The sequence below is a fragment of the Camelus bactrianus genome, chromosome 16 (assembly GCF_048773025.1).
Source record: "Camelus bactrianus isolate YW-2024 breed Bactrian camel chromosome 16, ASM4877302v1, whole genome shotgun sequence".
NCBI classification, from domain to species: domain Eukaryota; kingdom Metazoa; phylum Chordata; class Mammalia; order Artiodactyla; family Camelidae; genus Camelus; species Camelus bactrianus.
Window position 1 is genome coordinate 48969217 of NC_133554.1, and position 27399 is coordinate 48996615.

At 34.7% G+C, this 27399-nt stretch overlaps 1 protein-coding gene across 11 annotated transcripts in view; it reads left to right on the forward strand.

Moving 5' to 3' along the window:
- The window catches only part of CEP112 (centrosomal protein 112), a 381720-nt gene that overhangs the window by 129594 nt on the left and 224727 nt on the right, over positions 1–27399 (forward strand). For all 11 annotated transcript variants that reach the window (XR_012499617.1, XR_012499618.1, XM_074343512.1 and 8 more), the window contains one exon: positions 18454–18589. Coding sequence is in view for 9 of the 11 variants with exons in the window: in XM_074343512.1 (XP_074199613.1) it covers positions 18454–18589 (136 nt within the window). In the remaining 2 variants the exon portion in view is untranslated. The remainder of the gene's footprint in view (positions 1–18453; positions 18590–27399) is intronic.

Sequence of the window (27399 nt, forward strand, 5' to 3'; positions counted from 1 at the left end):
CTGTAAAGGACGACCTCCCTCTGTCTGCCATACTTATTGGATCTAGCGTGGACACCTGATCCAAAGGTAGCAAATTCATTTTACTTTGAGGTGCAAAGAGCTTAAAGTCACTTAGCTAGTAAGTGGAGGTGCCAGGGTCGAAATTGTGTGTGCTTGACTCTAAATCCCCTATTCTTAACCATGTTGCTGTATCGCACTGCCCCTCCTCCCTGATCTTGGGAGTTTGGAACTGGAAAACCAACAGACTAACTCAATCAATGCAGAAACTGAAAAAGCGGAAAGTTACTATGATCAAGATTGGCTAGGCAGCCATGGTGGGCCATATGCAAGCTCGAGGTTTGAGTAGCTAGTTGATGCCAACAGGAAAACGGAGCCAGACGCACAGAGAGGAGCTGAGAAGCTTTAAGAAGTGCAGCCCATGTGTAGAAAAGCTTTGTCTATTCCAGTTGCATCTCAAGAGAGACACTTCTCCGAGATGCTGCGTCTTTATAGTATACAGCTGTTTTATTTAGGTGATGTGAGTTGGAAGGTATTTTAAAAATTTATTTAAATAATTATATTTATTTAAAAAAATAGACTAAATATGGCCCAAATACAGTGTGTATATATTTTTAAAAGACATTTATCTTAGAACAAATAAAGGCGAACTTCAGTGTCCCCTCTGTCAAAATTCTCAAGAATTTGTGCAAAGAATGTCTAAATTAGTGCCGGTGTGGCATACTTCTGTAGATTCCTTAGGCATATTAAGGAAGATTATTCATGAAAATAAAATTAATGATAGTACTTTATTAGAAACATCTAGGAGTTTATTCAGTAGGAATAAATTCTCAGTATAAACTTGTAAATCTGAAAAATTTGTAAGATACTTTATTTGAGAGAGATTAGAGACCATTAAATAATACCCATTTCTCCCCTCAGATTTAGAAGTCATTTGAAAAAAGAAAAGAATCAGGTAGATGGAGTTGTGGTTTAGGTGTGTGTCCAGCGGGAGCCTTGGGAATCTTCCTGCCTTGGGTTAAATGCTCTCACCTGGTCACAGCAGGAGCCAGGAGCCTGAGCAGAACAGAGAGCCATTCCCGGTGAGAGGACAGGATGGGGGATTTCAGGATTGCTTCCCCCAAAGCCAGTGGTTGTTAGTGTGTGCGGGAGAGAGTGGGATGAGAAAGGGCAGAAGTTTTCTTCTCGTCCAGAAGAGTGGACGGAAGTGCTTACTTTGTGGGCTGGGTTAGGAGAGGTTGGAGGAGAACTTAACACAGTCCACAGATGCAAATTTAACCAAGGGAGCATCTTGTAATATTTACTTCAGATCCTTTTTGTTTGAAGGTAAAAAAAAATATCATAGCATACATACGGGTTTTCCCCTTTTCCTTCTTCCGAGATAATCACACCTTTCTTGTCCACATTTTATACTTTTACCAAGTCTTTTAAAGGCTGTATTATCTCCTTGAAGAGATACCTGATTTTCATTAGGATGAATTCTCTTTAAGGAGAGTTGTCTGTCCCTTATGTAAATAGACTTTCGATAGTCATAACTGAGCAGTCTATCACAGAGACCAGGACATGCAGGAATCCCACAGCTGAAATCACGATCAGTCTCAAACGAAGACTTCCACTACATGTACTTTAAGTAGAACAGCAGAATTCCAATAAACATTTCAGTTGCCTTTCTTTTTCCAACTTACATATTTAAGGCTTTAAATTGTTTTAAGAAATGCTTAAGTTGTATCCTGCAAATTTTTATATGTATTTTTTTTTGTGGTGGTTTAGTTACAAGTGTAACTAGTTCATGATTTTCAATATGATTTCTTATTAGACACTTAGAAATTACCTACAAGTATTTCTTCTCTTTTCCAAAGAAATTACTCAGCAGGCAGAGATAGGAAACAGATGAGTGTATACATCCACACATGCATATACGTGTGTGTGCATATATAAATATGTATGTATCGTTTTTATATCATATACATATGTTCATATGCATATCTACCACTATTTCTGTATCTGGCTAAATATATAAAAATCATGAATTCACACTGATTCCTTCCTTTATTTGTTTTTTTCCTTCCCTTATTTGTTATTCCCTTTTCTGACAATGAGAAACCTGACTTCCAACATATATAAAGTTGTTTGCTCAAACCTTGAATACCAGGAAATGGTTTTTGAATCGATAAACCATAGCTCTGTGAAAAAGAAACCTAAAGCTATAGTTTAATATTTTTTTTGCATTCTGTTTGTCCTTAGCCTGAGAGCGTATGATCCAAATATTGTGTTCAAAAGTTAACTTGGGTATTTCTTATCCCTTCCCTGTCAGTGTGATTATGTTGTTAATTAATTGAAGTGCTGTTAGATTTTCTTACTGTTGTTGGTATTTCATTTTAGAATTTCCCTCCTCCATCCTTGTTTATTTCACTTACTCTTTGAGTAAATGGAACATTAGCGTGGTTTTCAAAAGTCAGGCCTGTCCTAAAAGGTAAATTGAGATAAGGGTCCCCCCCTTTCCTTCTGTCCTTTCTGCTCCGTTCCCAGCCTCCCCTGTTGAGGTGTGCTCCATCAGTCTCTGGCTGATCCTCTCTGTGTTTGTTTTTGCACAAATGAGCAGTTACATATATATCTCATTATTTGATCTTCATTCTTACACTTTGCTTTTTTCATTTATTATTAACTGGAAGTCATTCATTTTTTTTCCATCAGCACAGTATGTGAGTGTGGTGTTGAATTATAGTTTGTGCAATTGCTGTCCTGCCTATGGGCATACGGGTTGTATCCAATATTTGTAGTGACAAATGATTTTGTAATGAATAAACTAGTAGAATATGTTTTTGTATTGCTTGAAATATATATTCAAGGTCACTTTTTAGGGGTGAGAATGCTGGGTCAAAAGATAAACATATGTAGTTTTGTTATATATTACCAGATGCCCCTTCATGAAGGGGTACTGACTGAATTTCTGTTGGTTACATATTAAAATGACTTTTGACCCGCAGCCTCCCGAGTAGAATGTGTCATTATATTTGAATGTTTTTGAAAATCTGATAGGCAGTAAAGTTTTTCAATATAGTCTTAATTTGCAGTTCTTTTATAATAGGTGAGAGTAAACATTATAAACATATTTTCACATATTTAAGGGCCATTTTAACAGCTTTCTTGAATTATAATTGAAGTACAATAAATTTCACATATTCAAAGCCTACAGATTCACTTTTTGACATGTGTATATGCTTGTGAAACTACCAACACAAAGAACGTGTTTATGTGAGTGTAGAATTACTCTCGCCCCTATGTTATCTCCCTGCCCACCCTCTGCCTTCTCCGTGTGCAGGCAACCACTAATCTCCTTCTGTAACTATATTTTAATTTTAATTTCTAATTTTAAGTAAATGGAAGCATACAGTGTGTATACTTTTTGGTCTCACTTCTTTCCTTTGGCGTACTGATTATGAGATCATCCATGTTGTACTGTATATCCATAGTTCGTTTTTAAAATTTTGAGTAATGTTCCATTGTATGGATATACCATAATTTGTTGATCCATATACCTGTTGATGGCCATTTGCATTGTTTTCACTTTGGGGCTATCACAGATAAAGCTTCCATGAACATTAGTGTCCAAATCTTTGTGTGGACATTTGCTTTTTGTTCTCTTGGATAAAACCCTAAAAGTCAAATGTACAGATCATAAGGGAGATGTATGTTTAACTCTTTAAGAAACTGCCAAACTCTTCTCCAAAGTGGTGGTGCTATTTTACAGTTCCCCCAGCGATGTATAAGAGTTCTAGTTCCTCCACATCCTTGCCAAAACTTGGTATGATCCGTATTTCTGTTTTCACAATTCCGACAGGTATGTACAAGTGTGTCATTGTGCTTTTGCATTTCCCTAGTGACTAATTTTGAAAAATCTTTCCATGTCCTTTTTTCCCATAAGTATATCTACCTTGGTGAGTGTCTGTTCAAATCTTTAGCGCCTATTTTTTTAAACTGGGTTGGTATTTTCTTATTATTGAGTTTTGAGAAATCTTTGTACATATTGGATACAAGTACTTTAATAGATGATTTGCAAATATTTTCTCCCAGTATGTGGGTTTTCTTTTCATTCTTTTAATAGTTTCTTTCAAAGAGCAGGTGTTTTTAATTTTGATGAAATCCAGTTTATTTATTTGTTCTTTCATGGTTTGTGCTTTTAGTGTCATAGCTAAGAAATCTTTCCTTAACACCAGGTTACAAAGGTTTTCTCCTGGAAGTTTTATAGTTTTAGGTTTTACATTTAGGAATGTAATTCATTTTTTAAGTTAATTTAGTATATGTTGAGAAGTATAAATTGAAACTGTTTTTTCTCTTTATTTTATTAATAATTGCCTTCTATTCCTTTTAATACATATAGAATCTTTAGTGATGTAACTGCTCTCATTTGTAATATTGTCAATTTGTACTGCTTCTTTTTCCAGATTAGTCTGGGTACAGGTTTATCAATTTTATTAATATTCTCGAAGAACTAGCTTTTGGTTACATTGATTTTTGTCTAATTTTTCTGCTCCAATTTTATTGATTTCTATTCTGATTATTATTATTGTCTTTCTTCTACTTATTTGTGTTTAATTTGTTGTTCTTTTTCTAGTTTATTAAGGTGAAAGCTGATACCAGTGACTTGACATCTGTGTATTTAATTTTTGATACAAGTATTTAGTTCTATAAAATTTCCCTCAAGTACAGCTGTAGCAGCATCTCTCTAATTTTGATATATTTTATGTTCATTTTCAATAAGTTCAAAATATTTTCTAACTTCTTGTTTGATAGAAGAGTGTTATTTAGTTTCCAGTTATTTGGGGGTTTCCTAGAAATCTTTTATACATTTTAAATTTAATTCCACTGTGATCAGAGAGTATATACATTGCATAATTTGAATCCTTTTAATTTTTTGAGAATTGTTTTATGTTGTAAAATATAGTCTATTTTGGTAAGTGTTCCATTCACTTTTGAAATTAATATGGATTCTGTTGTGGTTGAGTGGAATGTCTATAAGTGTCAGTTAGATCGTGTTGGTGATAGTGTTATTCAGATCCTGTTTATCCTTGTCTATCTGCTTTCCCTATCAATTATGGATAGAAAGCAATATTGAGATCTTTAATTGTACTTTTGCTTGTCTTTATTCATCCTTGCAGTACTATAAGTATTTATTTCTTGTATTTAGAAAATTTGTGTCATGTTGATATTTTGACTAATTATTATAAAATGACTTTTTTATTCTTGGTAATATTCTTTGCTCTGAAATCTTCTTGGAATGATATTAATATAGCCATTCCAGCTTTCTTTTGATTAGTGTTGGTATAGTATATATTTTTAATGTTTTTAGTTTATTAGCCTCTTTATTTTTAAAGTGTGTTTCTCATTGGCAGCATGTAGTTGACATCTGCTTTTCAACCAGTTTGATTGCCTTTTACTTGGGATATTTAGACCATTTACATTTAAAGCGACTAATGATATGGTTAATTTTAAATCTAGCATCTTACTATTTGTTTCTGTTTTTCCTATATGTCCATCATTTACCTTTATTTTTTTCTTCCTTCTTTTGGATTGATTGCATATTTTTTTATGAATTCTTTTATCTCCTTTATTGGCCTGTTAGCTATAACTAGTGGCTTTGCTATTTTAGTGGCTGATTTAGAATTGAGAGTATACATTTCAAAGTTGTCACAGTCTACACTCAAGTCACATGAAACTAGTTCATGTATAAGGATCTTACAGTTATTTACTGCCATTTCCTGCCTGGTGACCTTTGTGTTATCCTTGTCATACGTTTCACTTTTACATGTCACAAACCATACACTACACTGTTATTATTTTTTATTCAAACAGTGAATTATTTTTAGAGACTTAAATAATATAAAAAAGTCTTGCTGTGCATCCCTTTGTATATATCCATGTTTCCATTTCATGTCATTATCCTTCAGCCTGAAGGACTTCCTTTATTTATTTATCTTTAGTACAGGTGTCCTGCTATGAGTTCTTCCATCATTTGAATATCTGAAAGATATTTTCACAGGGTATGGAATTCTAAATTGAGTTTTTTCTTCCAGCAATTTAAGGTGTTGTTTCACTGTCTTCTTGCTTGCATTGTTCCTACTGGGAAGTCTGCTGCCATCCTTATTTTTGTTCCTCTGTATTTTTTCTAGCTGCTTTCAGGATTCTTTTTCTCTTTGTCACTGGTTTTGGTGCAAATTGATTATAGTGTGCCTTGGTGTAGTTTTCTTTATTTTTCTTGTGCTTGGAGTTCCTTGAGTTTTGGATCTGTAAATTTATCATCTTAGCTAAATTTGAAGAACTTTTGACCACTATTTCTTCAAATATTTTTCTGTTCCCATCTCTATTCTCCTTAGGGACTCTAAGCACACATATGCTAGTTGCTGAAAGTTGTTACTGATGCTTTGTTTCTTTTTTATTATTCTGTTTTCCTTTCTTGCCTTGTTTTGGTTAGTTTCCATTGCTATGTCTCCAAGTTTGCTCATCTTTTATTTAGTAATGCATAATCTGCTTTTAATATCAAGCATTGTTTTTCACCTCAGACATTGTAGTTTTTCTGTAAAACTACAAAAATTCTGTCTCTAGAATTTCAGTATGAGAAGATGATTCTCAGCATCATCACAAGCCCTTTTCTCTGTTCTCTGTATTTTAGTCATATTGGCTCTGGTTCTCTTCTTTGTATGATCAACAGTCTTCCCCTTTCACAGCTTCTCCATTTGTTGTCCTTTATGCTGGACTGCCCTTATCCTCTTATTTTCTTTTACCCAATTCTTCTCACCCTTCAGTTGACTTTAACATCACTTTCTTAAATCCTAATTCCTAGGAAAGGTTTCTTTTCTCCCTATTGTACAAACCCTTAATACCCTATGTTTCTCCTTTGTTCATTGAATTGAATATTCACTAATAGTAATGCATTAATTCATGGTTTTTTGCCCTGCTAGACTGAAAGCTTCCTTAGCACAAGAACTGGTTGTGATTAATCCAGTGATGTCATCTCAACATCTAGCAAGGTGCCTGGCATATAATGGGTATTTAACACATTAATGGTAAATGAATTAATGAATACCACATGGTAGCAAATTAACAGATGACTGAATTTATCATTAAGCACATGTAAGATAATCACTGGAGCCTTTGGAAAAATTTAGTATGAGGTGGGATAAAACGCTGAGTGAAACATGGATATATATTTATAAAAACTGATTGTTATTTTAAAACTAACATAAATCCAGGTAACATACTTTTATGCACTTATCAATAGAGTTTTTGTAATCAGTAAAAATGATTTTATATTTTCTTATATTTCAAAGAAAACTTTAATCCTATCTTTGGAAATCTTTTGCCCCTACCATATTCATCTTCCATTTGAAATAAATAAAAATCTTCTGATGGAGATTTGCTTTTTTCATAGAAAGTATGATGGTAAGGAGGAAAGTGAAAGATATTTACAAATACCAAGTACAAATATGTCTTTTACAAATACATATACATTTATATACATGTGCATATGTACCTTTTAAACATTCTTAGTACTGATCTTACCAAAATGACATGCCCTTTGTGCAGCTTTTCTGTTTTATTCTAGGCACGATGAATTCTTCTAGTCTTTGTTTGCTCTTAGTGTGGCGTTCATATCATTGTGTAGCTTTTCTTACCTGAAAATAGTATAGAGTCTAACTTCCTTCCCATATTGAAAGCAAGGACGAGGTACTTCTAGCACCAGGCACAAATCCTGGCATACAGTAGGTCAATAGGTGTTAAGTAAATGCTTGGTAGACATTTTAGCTTTCATGTGTTCAAAAAGGATTTGATATGCAAATACTGCTATATGAGGATAAGTTATAGTAAGGACCTAGTTGTAACTTCAGTTAACTAAACAGTGATTTAGTAAAATTATATATGTATGTGTATAAAATTATATATATATACACACACACACATACACACACATACATATACATACACAGATTTAAAGAACTAGAACAACTTTTGACTTTGAAATCAGATGGGCTGATTTAATTTCTCATTCTGCCATTTACTATATAATCATAGACAAATCATTTAACTCTTCTAAATTTCATTGTTTTCATCTGTGAAAAAAGTAAATAATTTTTCTAGTTATAAAAATGAAATGAAACAATATATGAACTGCTCTAAGCTGTAATGAGCACAAAAAAACACTCAAAAAACTGTTCACTCTTTTGTCATTTGCAAAGACATTAAAATTATGGTTACACTATAAATGTTATAGTTTGTAGCAGCATCATTCAGTAAAAGTACTGGAAAATATCTATTGTGACTTTAAAATATATTTCACATAATTTAGAAATCATTTATGATAAGTAGAAAACTTCCCTCAATGATAAATACTACATTTATATTTGGTAAATAAGAGAAAATTTGCCTGCTTAAAGTTTGATCTACTTGTGCACAGTGATGAATGTAAGTGAGAATATTTTGCAGCTACTTTGAAATATTGAACTGCCCAGGGACAAGGCATGGATGATGTTTTGAAGGAAATAAATATTTCAGCTTCACATTTCAGCCTTTCTTCTTTATTCCTTTGATCTGGCTTTGGTTTACTTATCATTCTGCTTGAATGACTTCACACTGCCTTTTCCCTCTCCCTACTAACCAGAAGTGGTCCTGCACCTATTTCAAAATATTTAGGCTTTGTCATTTTATAGGATGAACATGTATTTCCTTATTATTTACTGATACACTGCTGCCTGTAAAATAAGATAAATTGGTGGATATGTATGTAGCTTTGCATGTATGATGTATAATTTATATATGGAACTTTTAATCAGTACTTTCTTAAATATAAGTAACATGAAAGGAAGCAATATTAGATTTGGGATTTATTTTGAAGTTTAAAGAGTTTAAAGATTTTAAAGGAATTTTCTTCACTATACACTGAAGCTGTTTTATCTTTAAGGATCATTTTCTCAAGGTTTTCTAATTTCACCATAAAAATTTCAATTGCTTTTTTATTTGCTGAGGTAGAGTTCTTTTAATTTACTTACAGGCCCATATTATAGGCAGTTTAGCACAAAATTATTATGTAAAACTTTATTTAAATGTTTCATTACATTTACCTATATTGCTTTGTTTTACACTGTCCACACAAATTTTCTGATCTTCTGAGACTAATTCTCTTATACACCCTCACTGCCTCTTTCCATTTTTTGTATTCCCATTGCATTTACAGTTTGTCACAAAATATATGTAACATTACACTATTTGATTTTTTGTTGCATTTTTCTCTTTCCCTTAATCAGATTGTAATCTCTCCAGTATAAGAACCATTTCTCTTATACTTCTTCTAAGTGTTCTGCAGTATTTCACTGAGAAGATTTTAGAATTTGCTGCCAGGACCCTTCCCTAAGCTCCTGGAACATGACTAAGTTACTGAGAATGTAGGAGGTTGATGCCAGGATCTGTTCTTTTGAATCATGATTCAAATCCAGTTGACTTCAAAGGATTTATGGACCTCCTAGCTGCAATCCCTGTCTCCTTAAGAGATTTTTGGGTAGTTGAAGCAGATTCCTCATTCTTATTTATAAATAATGTGCTTTAACCAATCACGGCTCTTCTAGACTGAAGTTTGACCCTGGGGGCATGGCTTTTGTAAGCCTAAATCATTGTGAGAAAAGTTCCACAGAACTTCTCTACGTTGTTACCTTCCTTTCTCTAGCTGGTTTAGTCTCAAATCATCATAGTTTCATTGAACCTTATTGTATACTTGCCTGAGGTTGTATCAATGCTGTCCTGTTAGAGCCATGGTTGTGGCTCATCTACTTCTGACTTTGAGAACTGCTAGCTTTCTTTGTTCTACCTTTACTGCTACTGTCTGTAAATCCACTCACCCTGAAAGGCTTCTGAGAAGTTGGTGCTGCTTCACCATGGTAGGATGGAGATTCCTGCAGTAGAGATCTACTTTCTACAGACTCATCTCTTCCATTAAATGCAGTGGAATAAAATCCCTCTGAACTCTCTCCTTCTGTCTTTCAAGATCCTGTGTTCAAACCTCTGTTGTAATATTTAGTATTTATCTTTTTCATTTACTTGATGGGGCCCTCTTAACAAGACAGGTTTCTCATACAGCTTTGTTCCTTAGTATAATAAGTCAATGGCTAACATGTAGTAGATCTTTACCAGTGTCTGATGAATGAGTCAGTAAAAGGTTGAAACATTAAGGCTCAAAATGTTATGTTCTTTTAGGAGGAAGAAGAATGGAGAAAATCTTCTCAGATTTGCTGTGGCCATTTTGAACATCGTTTTGTTACTTATCTTTACAAATACTCGTTTTATCTTTATTATGTTACAAAAGATGTATTTATCTTTGGCTTTTTAGATTTTAATGGATATATGCTAATCTAATTTGCAGCCTACTCTGTGACTGAAGATAGCACTTTGTCCTTGAATATCTTGAGTTGGACTAGCACATACTAGGAACACCCACAGTATGTTTCAAAATTGTGGTATATGTCTTTGACGTGAGCAATGCAGAAATGTTTGGCCACATGATTTCCTTATTAGGCCTTAAAACTTTCCCATAAAAAGTCACCTTAGCTATGACTTGGCATTCTCCTTTAGTATATGCTCATCTCTGGGGCTCCCTGAATTTTTTGACAATACCTCCTTCTTCATTATCCATTGCACAGTTCTTTTCTATGTTGGCTTCTAATCTTATGAACTTACCTTAGAAAAACTAAAGCTTTATTTGGTCGCTTCTTTCTTTGGCAGGCCCTAGCAGTCATTGATCTCCAGAAGAGATTAATAAACTGCAAAGAGCTACACAAGCATATCATCATCATCATCACCAATTTAGGGTTCTCTCTGAGTCTTCTTTCTCTAGTTCAGAAGCACCTGCAAGGCACATGCTGTAAGGACAAGTAAATTCTTGGTGGTAGAACCATTATAATCGTCTGCAAGCATTGTGTGACATTGAATTCTTTAGAAAATTGGATGATAATTGCTTTATCAGGTTATTCTCCAGTATCCTACACCCTCTTCAAAAATCAAATTCACAAACACCCTGAAACCAAATGATACGTACGCAAGTCGTCTTCCACTTCATGGTATTTGATAATCATACCTTCTGGCATGAAGTACCATTGAGTGGCTCTCATTCAGGCATGATTTTGTCACTCCAGGGGACATTTGACATGTCTGTAGACATTTTGGGGTTGTCAGAATTGGGGATGGGACATTGTCACTGGGACCTGATGAATAGAGGCCAGGCATATTGCTAAGCATATCACAATGCACAGGACAGGTGCAAAGAATTATCTGGCCTGAAGTGTCAACAGTACTGAAGTTGAAGAGTTTATTCTGTTCTGTGGTTTCGTTCTTGTCCCATCTAGATGATACACATTTATCAAACCAACATTGAATAATTCTATACATATAGTATGCTAAAGGTCTGTAATATAAATAAGAGGAAGATACTGTTCTGTCCCCACACCCTCCATTCCCCTGATCTAAAAAAGATTTGATTATCCTGGAAAAGATAGATACATACATTTACAACTATAACAGTGTATATAAAATGCTATAGTAGCAGCATAGAATGGATAATAAAGAACCTAAAGAATGAATAGTAATCTGCCAGTCAAAACAACCAAGAAGGGAGGTTCCAGTTCATATTATGACCAGGTAAGCTCCAATCAGACTAATCCTTCCACAAAAATAAAGTCTGTACAAGATATAAAATAGGACTACCTGAAGGCCCTGGAGAAAGAATAAGCACAAAGAGGTAGCAGAAGGGAGTACACACTTAGAAGGAGGAAAGGTGAGCTTCCCACTTCTGTAGTATTTATCTGACCACATTTGATATCATGTGGGACAGCTAGAATGTGGATAGATACTTGCCCTCTTAGGGCTTAAAGAACCAGCTGAAAGAATGGACAGTTATAGCCACTAGCAAACTAAGATGGAAAGACACCCAGGAAATAAGAGAGCCAGAGAAGGGAAGCCCAAATTCTTCATATGATGTCAGTTCATATTTCTGACTGATCCCTAAAATTCCAAACAGCCTAAGACTAACAGTTGAACTTATAGATGAGCTTCTGCATCCCACAAGGGAGACAGAATTTATATTGTGAATTCAGCCAAGTTGACTGCCTGCTATAAACAAATAATTAAAATTATCAATCAGTACTATTCAGAGGAAAATAACCAGAATCCAGACTCTCTACTATGTATCATTCATAACAGATACAAGCCAAAATTATTTGACGTATGAAGAATCAGGATAAGAAATGACCTGTTTATTTTCAATCAGGATAACATGACCTTTTTATTCTCAAAAGATAATGCAGTCAATGGAGACCACCCCAGGATGAATTAGATGCTAGAATTAGCAGGTAAAAATTTAAAGTAGCTCTTGTAATTATGCACAAGGGTTTTAAGCAAAATTGGTGGTGATGAATGAAAAGTTAAAAAAAAAGTGAAAAATATAACATTTGAAATTTAAAATGTGGGGTGAATGTAACAACAGAATGGAGATGACAGTAAGATTCAATGAACATGAAGATAAATCATTAGAAATTACACACTCTGAGCACAAAAAACAAATGTACTAAAAATACAAGTTGCAGGGACTCACAAGACAATAACAATGTATAATATATATTTAATTTGAGTCCCAGAAGTGGAGGGAAGAGAGTAATAGAGCAGAAAAACATTTGAATAAATAATAGCCAGAAATCTTCCAGTTTTCATGAAAGACATAATTATACTAATTTAAGAACTCAGTAAAGCCCAAGCAGGGTAAATGGAAAACAAAACAAAACAAAACAAAACAAACAGCAGTTGTTATTATTTCTGTCTTGTGATTATAGCCGTTCTAGAGGTTGTGTATTAGTATATCATTGTGGTCTTGACTTGCATTTTCTTGATCAGCAGTGGTATTGAGAGTCCTTTCATGTGCCTATTGGCTAATTGTGTATCTTTTTTGGAGAAATGTCTATTCAGATTCTTCAACTATTTTTAAATTGTATTTTTTTATTATTGATCTGTAAGCGTTCTTTATTCTTGATACAAATCTATTTTCAGATACACGACTTGCAAATATTTTCTTTCATTTTGTGGATTTCCTTTTCACTTTTTGTTAATATTCCTTTCAGCACACGTTTTTTAAATTGCTGGTGTATATTTATCTATATTTCGTTTTCTTGTTTTATGCTTTTGGTATTATATCTATGAAGGCTTTGCTTTTAGCTCAAGGTCACAAAGATTTACTCCTGTATTTTCTTTCTAAGAGTTTTATATTTTTAGCTCTTACATTTAGGTCTTGACCCAACTTGAGTTAATTTTTGTGTATTGTGTAAGGAAGGAATCCAGCTTTATTCATTGGCCTATGAATATTCAGTTGTCCCAACACCATTTGTTGTAAGACTATTTGTTTTCCCATTGAACTGTCTTGGCACTCTTGCTGAAAATCTGCTGATTATCAATGTAAGGGTTTATTTCTGGAATCTTTTTTTTTTTTTCTGGAATCTTAATCCTGTTCCATTGATTTATATGTCTGTTCTTATGCCAGTAGCACGCTGTTTTGATTACTCTAACTTTTAGTAAGTTTTGAAATCAGGAAATGTGAGTCCTTCAACTTTGTTCTTTTTCAAGATTGTTCTGCCTATTCTGGGTTCCTTGCTTTTCCATATGCATTTTAGGACCATCTTGTCAGTTTCAGCAAAATGTTCGGGGATTGTGTTGAATCTGTAGCTCAATTTGAAGAGTACTGTCATCTTTACAATTTTAAGATCACTTTTAGTTTCCATTTTACCCGTGTTCCTTTCTGGCTTTTGATGTATCAGATGTTTAGATGTCCACAGTGTTTACCATTTATAATAAGAATTTAGCAGAGACCATTAGTCCTCGCAGTCGTGTGAAGAAGAGCCCAAAGAAATCTATTCATTTATCATGCTTAGTGAAGGTATTACTTTTAGTGCCTTCAAAGTCATAGTTGTATCTCAGTGTTTTTAGCTGACTTGCTCTAATCAGTTTAAGGACCAATAGCAGCCATGAATATAGATGATGTAGTACTTGAAAGTCGTTTTCCAGCCCAGCTGGAAAGGGATTGGAGAATCTTCTGGCTGTTTTTCAGCCCTGTTTGAAGTTTTTTGTTTTGTTTTGTTTTTCTTGGAGTTTCCAGTGGAGATGCCAAGCTGGCAGCAAATGAAGTATACTGTAACGTGAAGCCATGTAAATATACATTGGATCACTGCCATCATTATCAAAAGTGCTGGTGCAGAAATGTGCAAGGGAAGATTTTCAAATTGAAGTTGGCCTGTACATATAAATGTTAGCTTTTAAAGCTCAAGAAATACTAAATTGTAGTCCATTAGTCTCCTACATTTTATTGCCTTTTTGGAATAATCATGTACTTCAGAACATCCTTTAATCTGACCTGGCTTGTGGTTGTATAAGAATGTAGCTTCTTTTTTCTTTATGCTTTATATACTGAGGCAGGGAAAATTTACTGCATTTTATAAATAAATCAGAGTTAAAAAGCAAATATTCTTCCCACCTTTTTATCTTCATGGAGGCCAGCTTTAAGGCATTTGAATGATGCGTTTATACTCGGCCCCACAACTAATTCCACTGAAAAAAATAATCTTCAAAGTCACATTTTTTCTTCTTTTTTTACAGGACACACTATTTGGAATCATGGTATAAGGAAATACTGTTCTTATGTTAGTGAGGAGCAGACCTTTCTCTCAAGTGCTGAAAAGTTTCACTTCTGTTTCATTCCTTTGGTAGAAATTAAAATGGATCCTTCATTACAATGAATATCATCTCTTTACTTAAATTAAGGCTGATAGTTTGCTTATACTAAGATAGAAGGTTCCTAAATATTAGTGGAGCTCAGGTTTAACTGGACAGGAACATCGATTTACAGTGAGTGATGCCTTCTTTGATATTTAACATTACTACCAAATTAGATGCACAGGTGTGGTGGGACTGAAAACAAGCCGAGAGGTTTCACGCATTTCCCTATGCTTGCTATTTCATATGAAACAGTATTTGCTATTTGTAAATCAGGCTGCAGATGCTCAGTTAAAAGCAATGTGCCTTATTGCACTAGGTTTTATTTTAACAAACAGTATTTTTTACAAACAGTATTTTTAATATCGTCTCAATACATAGCTGATACTGGGTAAAATTTATAACTTTGACTTATCTTTTCATGAGTCAGTTATAAAGTAAGGGAACTAAACTTGGTAGGTAAGAAGGAGATAATATAGATGAAATATCCTATTAAATTTAAAGTATTTACATTAGCTAGCTCAGGTGAATTATTGGGCAAAAAATGTGAAACAACTGCTTTTCAACATTCATAGAACAAAGCTGATATTTCAGCCATAATTTTAAATTATATGATATATAAATTTTAAAGTTTTCAAATACTGTCCAGTGTGCTTTCTTTTCTATTTATATAGGCTGAGGAAGCAAAGGTAAACCTTTGAAATATTGTAATTCTAACTGTGAAATAGTCTTCCCAAGTGTGTTTAGGAGGGCCTCAAAAAGTAAAGAGTAACAGGGATGAACTAATTACTGTAGCGTTTGGCAGAGAAGCAGCCTTTGCATTGCCTGACCCCAACCCACTGCATGGGGACATTAGTCATCTACCACAGCAGCCTATTCCTGTGAGCCTGGTCTCACAGTCCTTTTAATAGATCGTTCTAGGCAACTGCTTCCAGTCACTGGGGTCCATCAACCTGAGCAAATGTCCATCAAACATTAGTGACAACTGTCCATCACCTATATCTAGGCCATGGTACCCAGTATGATTTATATGACTTCATCTGTTTTCATAGACTATTGTAATATTCAAATATTTGAATATTCAAACAAAATATTCCATGTTTATATCGGGGAAATCCTATATACAACTCAAGACTTGTTTTTGAGCAGCATAGTATAAGGGTGATAATGCTTCAGGCCAAATTAAAATCCCCTGTAGCCGTCAAAGTGCTCAGCCTTTTATGTAGTGATGGCCCTTGACTCAGTCTTCAGTATGACATCCAGTTTTTAATCACCTTTGTCCAGCTGCGTTATTAACATTAAGGGGCAAAAAAAAAAGCATCATGAATATAAAGGCCTTGGACTTTGGCAGCCAGTTAACGTTAAAGACATTCTGTTTTAACAACATGTCAGAAAAATGGAGGGCAGCAAGATATTCGGGTTCCTGTTATGTAGTCAACTAACGTGGACAACTTGAAAAAAAGCTGTAAAAACATTCCCAAAGCGAATGCCACATTGCTGTAAAAAGCGGCAACCACAAGCTTCGTCTGGCGTGCTGCATGGCCGGGGATGGCTTCTCTCTCATGCAGGGCCTCACGCCTCTTGGGACAGAGTATTAAACCCTGTAGGTTATTAAAATGATGGTTATGCCTGTAAAACAGACACATAGAAGAAAAGGGAGTTCAGTGGAAAGACTGCATAGTTTAAGCCAGAGATGTCTTGATTATCATCATCTTCAGGTAGAGGATGTGTAGCATGAAGAGATAAACAGACATAAGTGGTACTTATGATGAAAGATACGGAAAGGGTGGATACAGAGTTTGTTCTTCCGGGCCATCTGCAGGGAGCTGCTTATCTGCAGATACGACACACCCATGCATGGATGTATGTGTTGGAGGCGGGGGGGATCTCTATATGCATTGCTGCATTTTACAAAGGAACAGGAGAGGTGACACTTTTTCTTATCAGTCTTTCTGCCATTTAAGCTTTGAGAAAAGTTTCCAATTTGGGGGAAATTGGTATTTTATGTCACATATATGTCCTTATTGGAAAACCTAGAAATTATTAAGTGTCTTAAAGAGGATTTTAAACTCAGGTCTGAGTAGCTCCAAAAAGCTCAAATTACTTTTTACCTACATCTTAAAAGATAGTAGCATCATTGTTTGGGAAATGTCTTTCCCCCCCATTATGATGTTTCACTAAAATTTGATTTATGTGAGTTAAATTACCCCATCTCCCCAGCTTTCTTCAGTATTACAATGAATAATAAGATAATTTTTATATATGTATAAACTTTCACATTTAGGGAAAATGAGCCAAATTGGTCTTACTTATGATATACTAGTCCATTTGGGTGGCTGCCCCAAAATACCACAGATTGGGTAGCTTGTAAACAACAGAAACTTATTTCTCACAGATGTGGTGGCCGGGAAGTCAAGATAGAGGCACCGGCATGGTCATGAGCCAACCTTTTCCTGGTTCTTAACTACCGCCTTCTTTCTATGTCTTCACATAGTGGAAGGGGCAAAGGATCTCTCTGGAACCTCTTTTCTAAGGGCACTAATCCCATTTTGAGGGCACACATGCAGACCATAGAACATGACATCTGGAAAATTAGGAAAGCAGCAGAACAGCATAGCCAACAGCAGGAGCTCTAGAAGCAGGCGGCCAGGTCTCGATTCCTGCTTGACCTGTCACTAGATGTATAGCCTTGGAAGTATTCTCTATGTCCCAGTTTCCTGTTCTGTAAAACCAGGGATATAATAGTCTTACACAAGTTGACTGTGAGAATAAATGAGAGAAGACATATCAAAATAGTTTGCACAGGGACCGTACCTACTTAGAGCTCAGTAGTAGTCAGTATTAACTTTCACGTATATAACTTAAAGCCTTTGTTTTTTATTTCTTTTATCAACACGCAGATTTATCTTCCTTTGTTGAACCTTTTTGACTACTTAATTTTAATTCAAGGTGTTAGAGAGATTCCTATTAGTAATTTTTAAAAAATGAGACAATTTCACATACTATAAAATTCATCCTTTTAAAGAGTACATTTAGCAGATGGTAATATATTCATGAGGATGTGCAGCCATCACTACTATCTAATTCCAGAACATTTTCATCACCAAAAAAATCCCCCAAACCCCACAGGCATTAGCAGTCACTTCCCGTTCTCCCTGTCCTCCCAGCCCCTGGCAACCACAAATTTACTTTCCATCTCTATGGATTTATCTGTTCTGGATATTTCTCATAAATAGAATCATACACTATGTGACCTTGTGTCTGGCTTCTTTGCCTGTGTATAGTGTTTTCGAGGCTTGTCCGTGTTGTACATGCATCAGAACTTCATTCCTTTCTGAGGCTGAATCCCATCTCCTGGATATACTGCATTTTGCTCATCCATTCATCAGTTGATGGAGACACATTGGTTGTAAAAAGTTTTCGTTTTAGGGAAATCTCTGAAAGTAGTTGTATCCTCCTCAGAACACGTTATATGTTGATGCTCTTTCTACACTGAGACAAATTATGTTATTGTCAATTTTTTAAAGGGAAGATTTATAGAATTGGGATCCAAAAAATTGAAATCTGAATTTTATTTTAGAGAAGGTTAAATATTGTTCTTTGATTTGAGCCAAGTTCTTTCATTTTATATTTTACCTCTGAAGCTTTTCTGAACTTTTTTAGGGAAAAAGAGGAGCAGCTAACTCGTGTGACTGAAGTTCAGAGGCTGCAGGCCCAGCAGGCCGACGCCGCACTGGAAGAGTTTAAGCGGCAGGTGGAACTGAACTCAGAGAAAGTCTACGCTGAAATGAAAGAGCAGGTGAGGAGGCCGCTGTGCTGTCTTTTTTGAAAGTCATTCTCTCAGTGGGAAGGTATATTCTGATCTCAGGTATGACAGAAACATGTTTACTTGTTCAAAACACTTTGTCAGAATTAGCCATACAATTGGGTCAGGGATACAGAATAAGAAAGGGATATTAGGCCTGGCAGAGGAGGGCACCTGTCTCCACCAGAGCCTCAAAGGAAGAGGTGGCTCCTAGCAGCCAAGAGCAAGAGCCCCAGCAGAGAGGGCTCAGCCGGCAGACTCCTTCTGCTCCCGACAGAGCACAGGAGGGAAAGGGGCCGTGGTGTGCATCTCTGGAGGGTTTGGTCTGTGCTCCTCCCGGGCTGCTGGTGGCACTGGTCAGCAGTTTCTTGCTGACAGTGAGTGGAAAGAGAGAGGTGGACAAGAAGATGGGTCCTCCTTCCTCCTTCAGGATTCCTTGATTCATCCTTAAAGAAACGCCAGAATAACCATTTTAAAGTCCTATCCACAAATGTGGTAACGCCTGAGTGTCTTGCTTTGGGAGCATGGATCCGCCTCCAGGTGAAGTCCCATGACCGGTTTCTGCAGAACAGGGCCTCGAGCTGTCAGCATCTGTATTTGTTCGTGCGCCATAAATAGCATTATGTTGATCAGTTACAGCACATTATCTTCACCTGGCAGTTCAGGAGCACAGAGGCTGTCTCCCGCTCTTAAACAAGTGGTACGTTTTATAGTTTTGAGGGAAAATTAAAAATTATAAAAGAATAAAGAGAACAGACACCTAGGCACCCATCTGAAGAATCAACAATTTTTAACACCGTTTATTTAAACTGAAATGTTACAGATGTAGTCTCAGTTTGCTTTGCTGTTACTCATCTCTAATCACATTACTCTATCCTCTCCTGAGAAAACCTGCATAATTATTTTAGTGTGTATTATTTCAGTGTATTTTATACTTTCATATGCATATATAATGTCTGTGTATATCATATGCATGTATTATATATACATATGTGAAGTATATGAATATATGCATATATAATACTTATCCTTCTAGTTTTTAAAAGTTAGGTAAGTAACTTTTACAGATTTTATGTATTGTTTGCTCTTTTACCTTCAATTCTGCATATCTGTGTCCTATCCATGTTGATTTAGTTCAATCCTTTTAATACTGAGTATATATTATCATATGAATAAACTGGGTATTTAGTTTATTTTTCAGGTTTTCTTGATTAGAAAGAATGTTGCAATACTTGTTTGTGATTTGATTTTCAGCTGGAGTTACCTTCCTCAGGAGTCCCAAGCACACACTGGTGGTAGAACTGTCCCTACAGGTTTACTGATGGAGCTCTGTAGGGTTTACCAGTTTGGAACTGTGTTTTCTTGTTGTTTCCTTGATTCAGATTTCCACTCCTATTGAGTTGTGTGATTTGGGTCCTGAGAGTGGGGTCTGAGATCCCTTCCCTCTGTTTCCCTACTCCTTGCCTTGGGCAAAGGCTAGATTCCTGCTGAGAGTCGGGTTGGAAGGTGGAGACTTTCAATCTCTGTTACATGAACGTGCATCTCTTCCCAGCTCCCAGCTATCATCAGAGCCCAGGCCCAAGAAAGTATATCTGGCCCAAATGGGCAGGGGAGCTGCATAGGAGACTCTTTGATCAGCTTAACATTTAAAGGAATACAGAAAATATTGGAGGAGAGGGCCCCTGGCAAGAAATTTTAAGTATATAGTGAAGAAGGCTAAAAAAGGGGCATTTGTAAGTGCTAAGGCTGATAGTACAACTTTCTGACAAAAGCTGAGGCCATGACAGGCACCTTTGGATCAAGAAATGCACTTCTTGGGGTTGATGATATAATATTAGCAGATTATAGAATTTATGGATAAGTAAGGAGGAAAACAAGCAAACAACATGGGACTTCTGAAAACATTTTGTAGAACAAGAAAAAGGCATTTGGATCCAGCAGTCACAGAATACTTCCAAAACCAATCTACTATAGAGTTTAGGAAAAAAAAAAAAACTCTCAGAAAAGTAATACCTTTAATAAGAAGACATGATGTATACAAAAGAGGCCACACTTACCGAGTGAAATTAAGGCAATGAAACTGGATACATTCTTAAAAAAGAATTGAACCTCAAGGGAAAAATGAAAATCATACAAGCTCCTAGGCAGGATGAAACTGGCAAAGAACTTAGAGAAACAATGGAGTAATGCTTCAGAGTTTTGAAGGGGAAAAGTTGTGACCCAATTTTATACATAACTAAGGAGTTTTTCACTTGCAAAATCAACAGAAAAACATTTTCTTAGTAAGATTTCACGTACTGTATGCTGCTTATTTCTTTTCTAGAAAAAAAATTATATCAACACATCAACCAATTCAGAGATGAAGCAAAAGACATCCCACCTGTGGGGAAACTATCACATTAAAGGATGAGTAGAGAACAATGGAATTTAACAAAATAAAAACAAATTTAACTAATTGTTGAAAATCTGGTTGTAAGATAGAATGCTAATGCTTACTGATTCTTGAAGAAGAAGGTATATAATGTACAAAATACAAGTTTGATAAAAACAAATCTAAATCCCTAGGTTACATAAATAAAGTTCAAGAAGTAAGTGGACAGAGAGGAGCACAGTATGCCAAAGCTCTGCCATGAATAGGTGAGATTCAAAGGATTCTTAAAATTAGGAAAATGTACATTAAAATACTGTTTTAAGTTTATAAACATAAGCATTAATAAAATTAACAAGATGTTACAGTCTCATAAAAATTTTGAGAAGATAAAAGCAAAACTTGAGATATTGCCAAAGGAATAGAAGTAGAAATAGAACAAAATGTCCAAAATAAGACAGAGCATATAATTATAATAGTAAATATTAACAGGTTAAAATTTTCTAATGAAAAGAAGGTATTGATTAGTTTACTTAAATCTGAGTATATGCTATTTATAAAAGCTATGACAATTATATAAGTATATTTTATCACTTGTATTCAGAATAAAAGGAAGTAAGAATATAATATTACACAATTTAGAATCAATACAAGTCAGTAAAATGGACAAGGGAATATATATATATTTTTTTTTTCTTTTTTTGAGGAGGGTGAAGAGGGTTTTATTTTGGATATGTTAAGAGCAGAGAGGGCCTTTCTTGGTTAGGTTACCCCAAGGGAATATATTTTTGCATGCTTAAGCCAAGAGTACTTAACAATGGAAAAATTGGAATGGAATAGTCATGGAGTGCTTTAATAAATTTTTCTCCATCTTTGACAGCTTGGGGCAGGGAACAAAAATCAAACAAATAAGTGATCAAAATAGCAGCTTATAAATCAGCTAGACCATAAAGAAACACTCAATGTATTTCTGAAACTTAAAATGACAGAGAGCACTTTTTTTTTTACCACAATGCTTAGTAAAACCAGAAATTAAATTTCAATTAAAATTGCTACATCAGACTTCACCAAAATTAAAAACTTTTGCTCTTTGCAAGACACCATTAAAAAACAACAAAGGGAAAGTAAGGCAAGCCAGAGAATGGAAGAAAAGGTTCACAAATATTTCCAAGAACTTGTATCTAAAATATAAAAGAAATCTTACAGCTCAGTAATAAGACGACAAACAACCCAGTTAAAAATAGGCAAAGTATTTGGACATCTCAAAGAAGACTAATAAGCGCATAAAAAGATGTTCAGTGTCATCATTCATCAGGGAAGTACAAATTAAAACCAAAATGAAATGCCACTACATGCTTATTAGAATAGTTAAAATTACGAAGATTGGTTGACAGAGCCAACTGTTGGTGAAGGCATGGTCAAATGGAGCTCTTCTACAATGCTGGTGGGAAAACTGCCAGTTTCTTAAAATGGTAAACATACATGACCATATGTCAGCCATCCATTCCTATATGTTTGTTTCAGAGCAAAATTCTTGTCTCATCTTCTGTGAGCAGGTTCCAGTTTCAGTTAAGTTCCAAAGCCTTTGCTCTAGTGTGTTGGGTTTGTATTGTGCCACTCAGGACTGAGTCTAAGAGTTGGGTAGTGATTTAAATCACTCCACCCAATGACTCCAGGCACTCATGGAACATTCTCCAGGATAGACCATATGCTTGGCCACAAAACAATTTTCAATAAATTTTAAAAGGACTAAAATCATACAAAATGTGTTCCTTGACCCCAATGATAATAAATTAGAAATGAACAATAGTAAGAAATCTGGAAAATCTCCACATATTTGGAAATTAAATGACATACTTATGAATAACTCGTGGATCAAAGAAGATATTATAAGGAAAATTACAAAATATTTTGAACTGAACTAAAACAAAGATACAGCGTATCAAAATTTATAGAATACAGCTAATGCAGTACTTAAAAAATGTTTATAGCTTGAAATATCTATATCCAAAAAGAAAGTTATCAAATCAGTAACCTAAATTTCATCTTAAGAAACCAGAAAAAGAAAAGCAAGTTTCTGCTCAAGGGAGCAGAAGAAAGGAAATAATAAATATTTTTATCTATTTGCAGAAAGCAAAGTAGAAAACAGTAAAATAGAGAAAACCAATGAGTCAAAGCTGGTTCTTTGAAAATATCAACAAAATTGACAAATTTTGCTTGACTGATGGAAAAAGAATTTTAAATAAGGAGAAACAAATTACCAAAGATAGGAATGAAAGAGGAGAGGACACTGCTATTGATCCTACACAAAATGAAAGAATTACAAGATGATATTTTTAAAAACTTATGCCAACAAATTATACAACTTAGGTGAAATGGACAAATTCCTAGAAAGGTGAAAATTACTAAAACTTTCTCAAGAGTAGAAAGTCTGAATTGTCCTGTAATAGATAACAATATTTAATTAGCAATTAAAAATCATTTTACAGAGAAAATCCCAGGACCAGATGACTTCATTGGTGGATTCCATCAAATATTAAAGATAAATAATTTTAGTTCTCCAAAAACTCTTTCAGAAAACTGACGAGGAAGGGACACTTCCCAGTTCATTTTCTAAGGCCAATATTACTGTAATATCAAAGCCAAAGAGACTGCAAAACTATAGACTAATATGTGTCAACACTGTAGACTGCAAAAACCTTAATGGGATTTCAGTAAACTAAATCTAGAAACACATAAAAATGATTATGCAGAAAGACCAAGTGGGACTTATCCCAGGAATCCAAGGTTGTTTTAAGATTTGAAAATCAGTTACCATCACACAGCATATTAATAGAATGAAAGGCAAAACCACATGATCATAATAGAGGATAAAAAGCATTTGAAAAAATTCAATGCCATTTATGATTTTAAGAAAAAATTTTGGCAAGTTAGGACTAGACACAAGCTTACTCAGCCTAATAATGGACATCTATGAAAACCCTAAGCTAAAAAGCTTAATGTTGGAAGACTTACTGCTTTTCCTCCTAAGAACAAAGAAAAGATGTCTGCTTTTGCGACCTCTTGCATTGTATCGGAGACTCTAGCTGGTCTCCAACAGGTGAAAAAAAAAGTCATACAGATTGGGAAGGAAGAAGTACCGATGTCTTCAGTTGACATGATTCTATATGGTCAAAATCCATAAAGGAAATACCTAAACCAATAAATGATTTAAACAAGTTTGCAGGGTACAAGATCAATATATAAAATTCAGTTATACTTCAGTATACTAGTAATGAAATATTTGAATATGAAATTGAGGAAACAATTTAATTTACAATGACATCAAGAAAATAAAATATTTATAGATAACCTAATGAAAATTTGAAGACTTACACATTGAAAACTATAAAATACTGCTGAGAGAAATTTTAAAAGATCTAAATAAATGGAGGGCTATTCTGTATTCATAAATTGGAAAACTCAATGATCAAGATGACAATTCTTCACAAATCGATGTATAAAAATTCAGTGCAATCACTGTCAAAATCCCAATACACTTTTTGGGTAAAAATTGACAATAAGAGATGTTCATTTTCCCTAGTAAATTTTGAAAAAGTAAGTTAAAATAGCAATGAGCTATTTTTCAACCAACACATCAGTAGATGTCCATGGAGGCCTGAGGAAACAGTGACACACATCTCTGGTGGAAGTGTAAAGTGATACAATCTTTTTGGAGGATTGGTTTAACCTTGTGCTTATCATTTACCTGTTCTACTTCCAGGACTCAATTTTTCAGGACTACAGTGTGTGTAAGATGTGTGTTCAAGGATGCTTATTGTGATGTTATTTATTAATGGTAAAAAATTAGAAACCATGTGTCAAAAAGAAGTTGGAGAGAAGGTAAAAATTTGTAATGTCTTTTAAAGATTAAAAAAAAGAAGAAGTCTCAGAGTTGTGTGGCAGAACTGAAAGCTCTGGAGATAAAGTCATCTTGGGAATCTCGGGAACCATTAAATTAAAATCCTACCCAGCCAGCCGCAAAGTGAGACTGCCGTAAAATGAGGAAAGCCAGGGATGAAAGACAGAACGTGTGCAGTTGATTCTGGAACCACCCTTTCAGTTGGTCCACCCTCCTATCTGACTGCTTTGTTCTGTGTCGGGTTCGTAGTGTCTTCTATGTAACATCCCAGCTCTGCCCGCCCATTTTACGCTCCCATTTCTTGACCTTAAGAGTTCATGTTCTCTTACCTTCTAGGTGTCACATCTCTATGGACTGGTTAAATGACCCTAAACCTCTCTGATGCATGCCTCTGGGATCCCTCTTCTTCCACGTACCCCACACCTGTGTCCTTTCTTTGTAAGCAGTCTTCACTGATCTGTCCAGTGGTTTTATATTCAGACTCAGTGAAAAGTGATAGTGATGGCAGTTGGTGAGCAGGAAAGCTTTTGATTGTTTTCTGTTGGAGAAATTTTTTTTATGGTTTCAGTCATAAATAGTTTTGCCAAGTGCAGTTGAGTGTCTGAAATAGAGAAAGCACCTTTGGTGCAAATATAATAATAAAGAACCCAATTTTTAATGGACTCCTCATAGCTAGGCTTATTTGCAAATCAAATAATTCTCACATGGCAAATTTTAACAGACATTAAATAAAATATATGTGTCAAAACGTGGTAAATTAGAAGTCTTCTATTCCAGATTATCAGTTGATTAAAAAGTGCGAATCTAATATAGCTCAAATTCTAAAACAAAATCAATCAACAGATGCATTATTTGGAGAAACAAATGTTTTCAGATTTTTCCATAGTCTGTATTTTCCTTTTCTATTGTTGTTTTGAACTGCTCTTTTCTCTTTTCACTGAAATCTTTTGTGTAAAAGCCAGCAGAGCTTAGGGCATCTTTTTCCATTTGGAAACTACTGCAGATAGCAGACAATGAGAATTTGAATTAAAAAATAAAAGCTTTGAGTTTGTTTTTGAAAGCGAGTTGCTGTTTCAAAAATGAGGCCCATGAGAGAAAATGGAACAGAGTTAAACTTTCAAAAAAAATTGCTTCACACTGTTTCTTTCACTTCGAAGAACTTTTTATCTCATTTAAGATTGCTTAAATAACCTAATTTTTACTCCAATGGTGAAATCCATTATACGTGTTAACTGTCAGCAATTAGTTGTGTAAAATACACATATTTTAATTGTGAAAATGTATTACTCTGTTGGAATTATTTCTATATATATATACATAATTGTATTTTTTTAAAGAAATAGTACTCTATATTTACCTATTCTCTGTGAAACAAATACATGACTGAAAAAGACAGCTATGTTTTTTGAAGTATTGGCAGCAATTCTAAAATGAAACTTTTTCATCTTGTAAACCGACTGAATGTCAGCTAACGACTTTCTCCTGGGGCTTCCACTAACCACTTGACTTTTCTAGTTAATTTTTCTCTTCTTGAAAAGGCATCCTCATTAGGTGATATTTGCTGCTAAATATCTGGCTTTAAGTTCTGCTCCTTTTTCTTTGCAGCCATCAGCTACATGGTATTAGCTTTATACTTGGAAAACCCACTGGTTTGCCATGAAAACAAAATTCGAAAATGTTGTTGACTAGTGAGATTGCTTCTGGCTCCTAGTACTTTTGAAACTGGTTAACAGTTTCTTACATTCTTAGAGATTGTAAGTTTAGTTCACTATCTCATTATTGCTGTTGAATTAATGAAAAAATTCTCAAGTTCCAAGGAAGGAAGAATGCCTTCTGGATATATTCATGCCTTTAAATGGAAATGGATAACAAATAGACTTAATGAAAGAAGGAGTCATCATACAGGCCATTCATTGGGACTTAACACCTTTGTCCTCTTGTCCTTTAAGGGTCATGCTGGCTCATGTAATTTTAAATAAGTTTTTTAAGACTAATTTTAAGATAATAAAAGATCCAATATAAATAGAATCATTTTCTCTCCATTGCTTTTTGATAATAGTGGAGAAATCTGTCTACCCTTTTAACATTTGAAAATTTCTTTAGGTGAGATTAGGCAGCAGAGGTAAAATTCAATATCACTGATGAACATAGATGCAAAAATCCTTACCAAAATATTAGCAAATAGAATCCAACAGCGCATAAAAAAGATTATACATCATGATCAAGTGGGATTCTTTCCAGGGACACAAGGGTGTGTCAACATATGCAAATCAATCAGTGTAATACATCACATCAACAAGAGAAAGGACAAAAACCACATGATCATCTCAATAGATGCAGAAAAAGCACTTGATAAAATTCAACACCCATTTATGATAAAAACTCTCACCAAAATGGGTATAGAGGGAACATATCTCAACATAATAAAATTCTAGTACTATATTTAAATGTTTCAGTAGAGCTTGTTTTGCTAATTAGTCTGTTCCAAATGACACAACATCCAGAGAATAAGTATTTGGCTTTGAAAAACAAAAT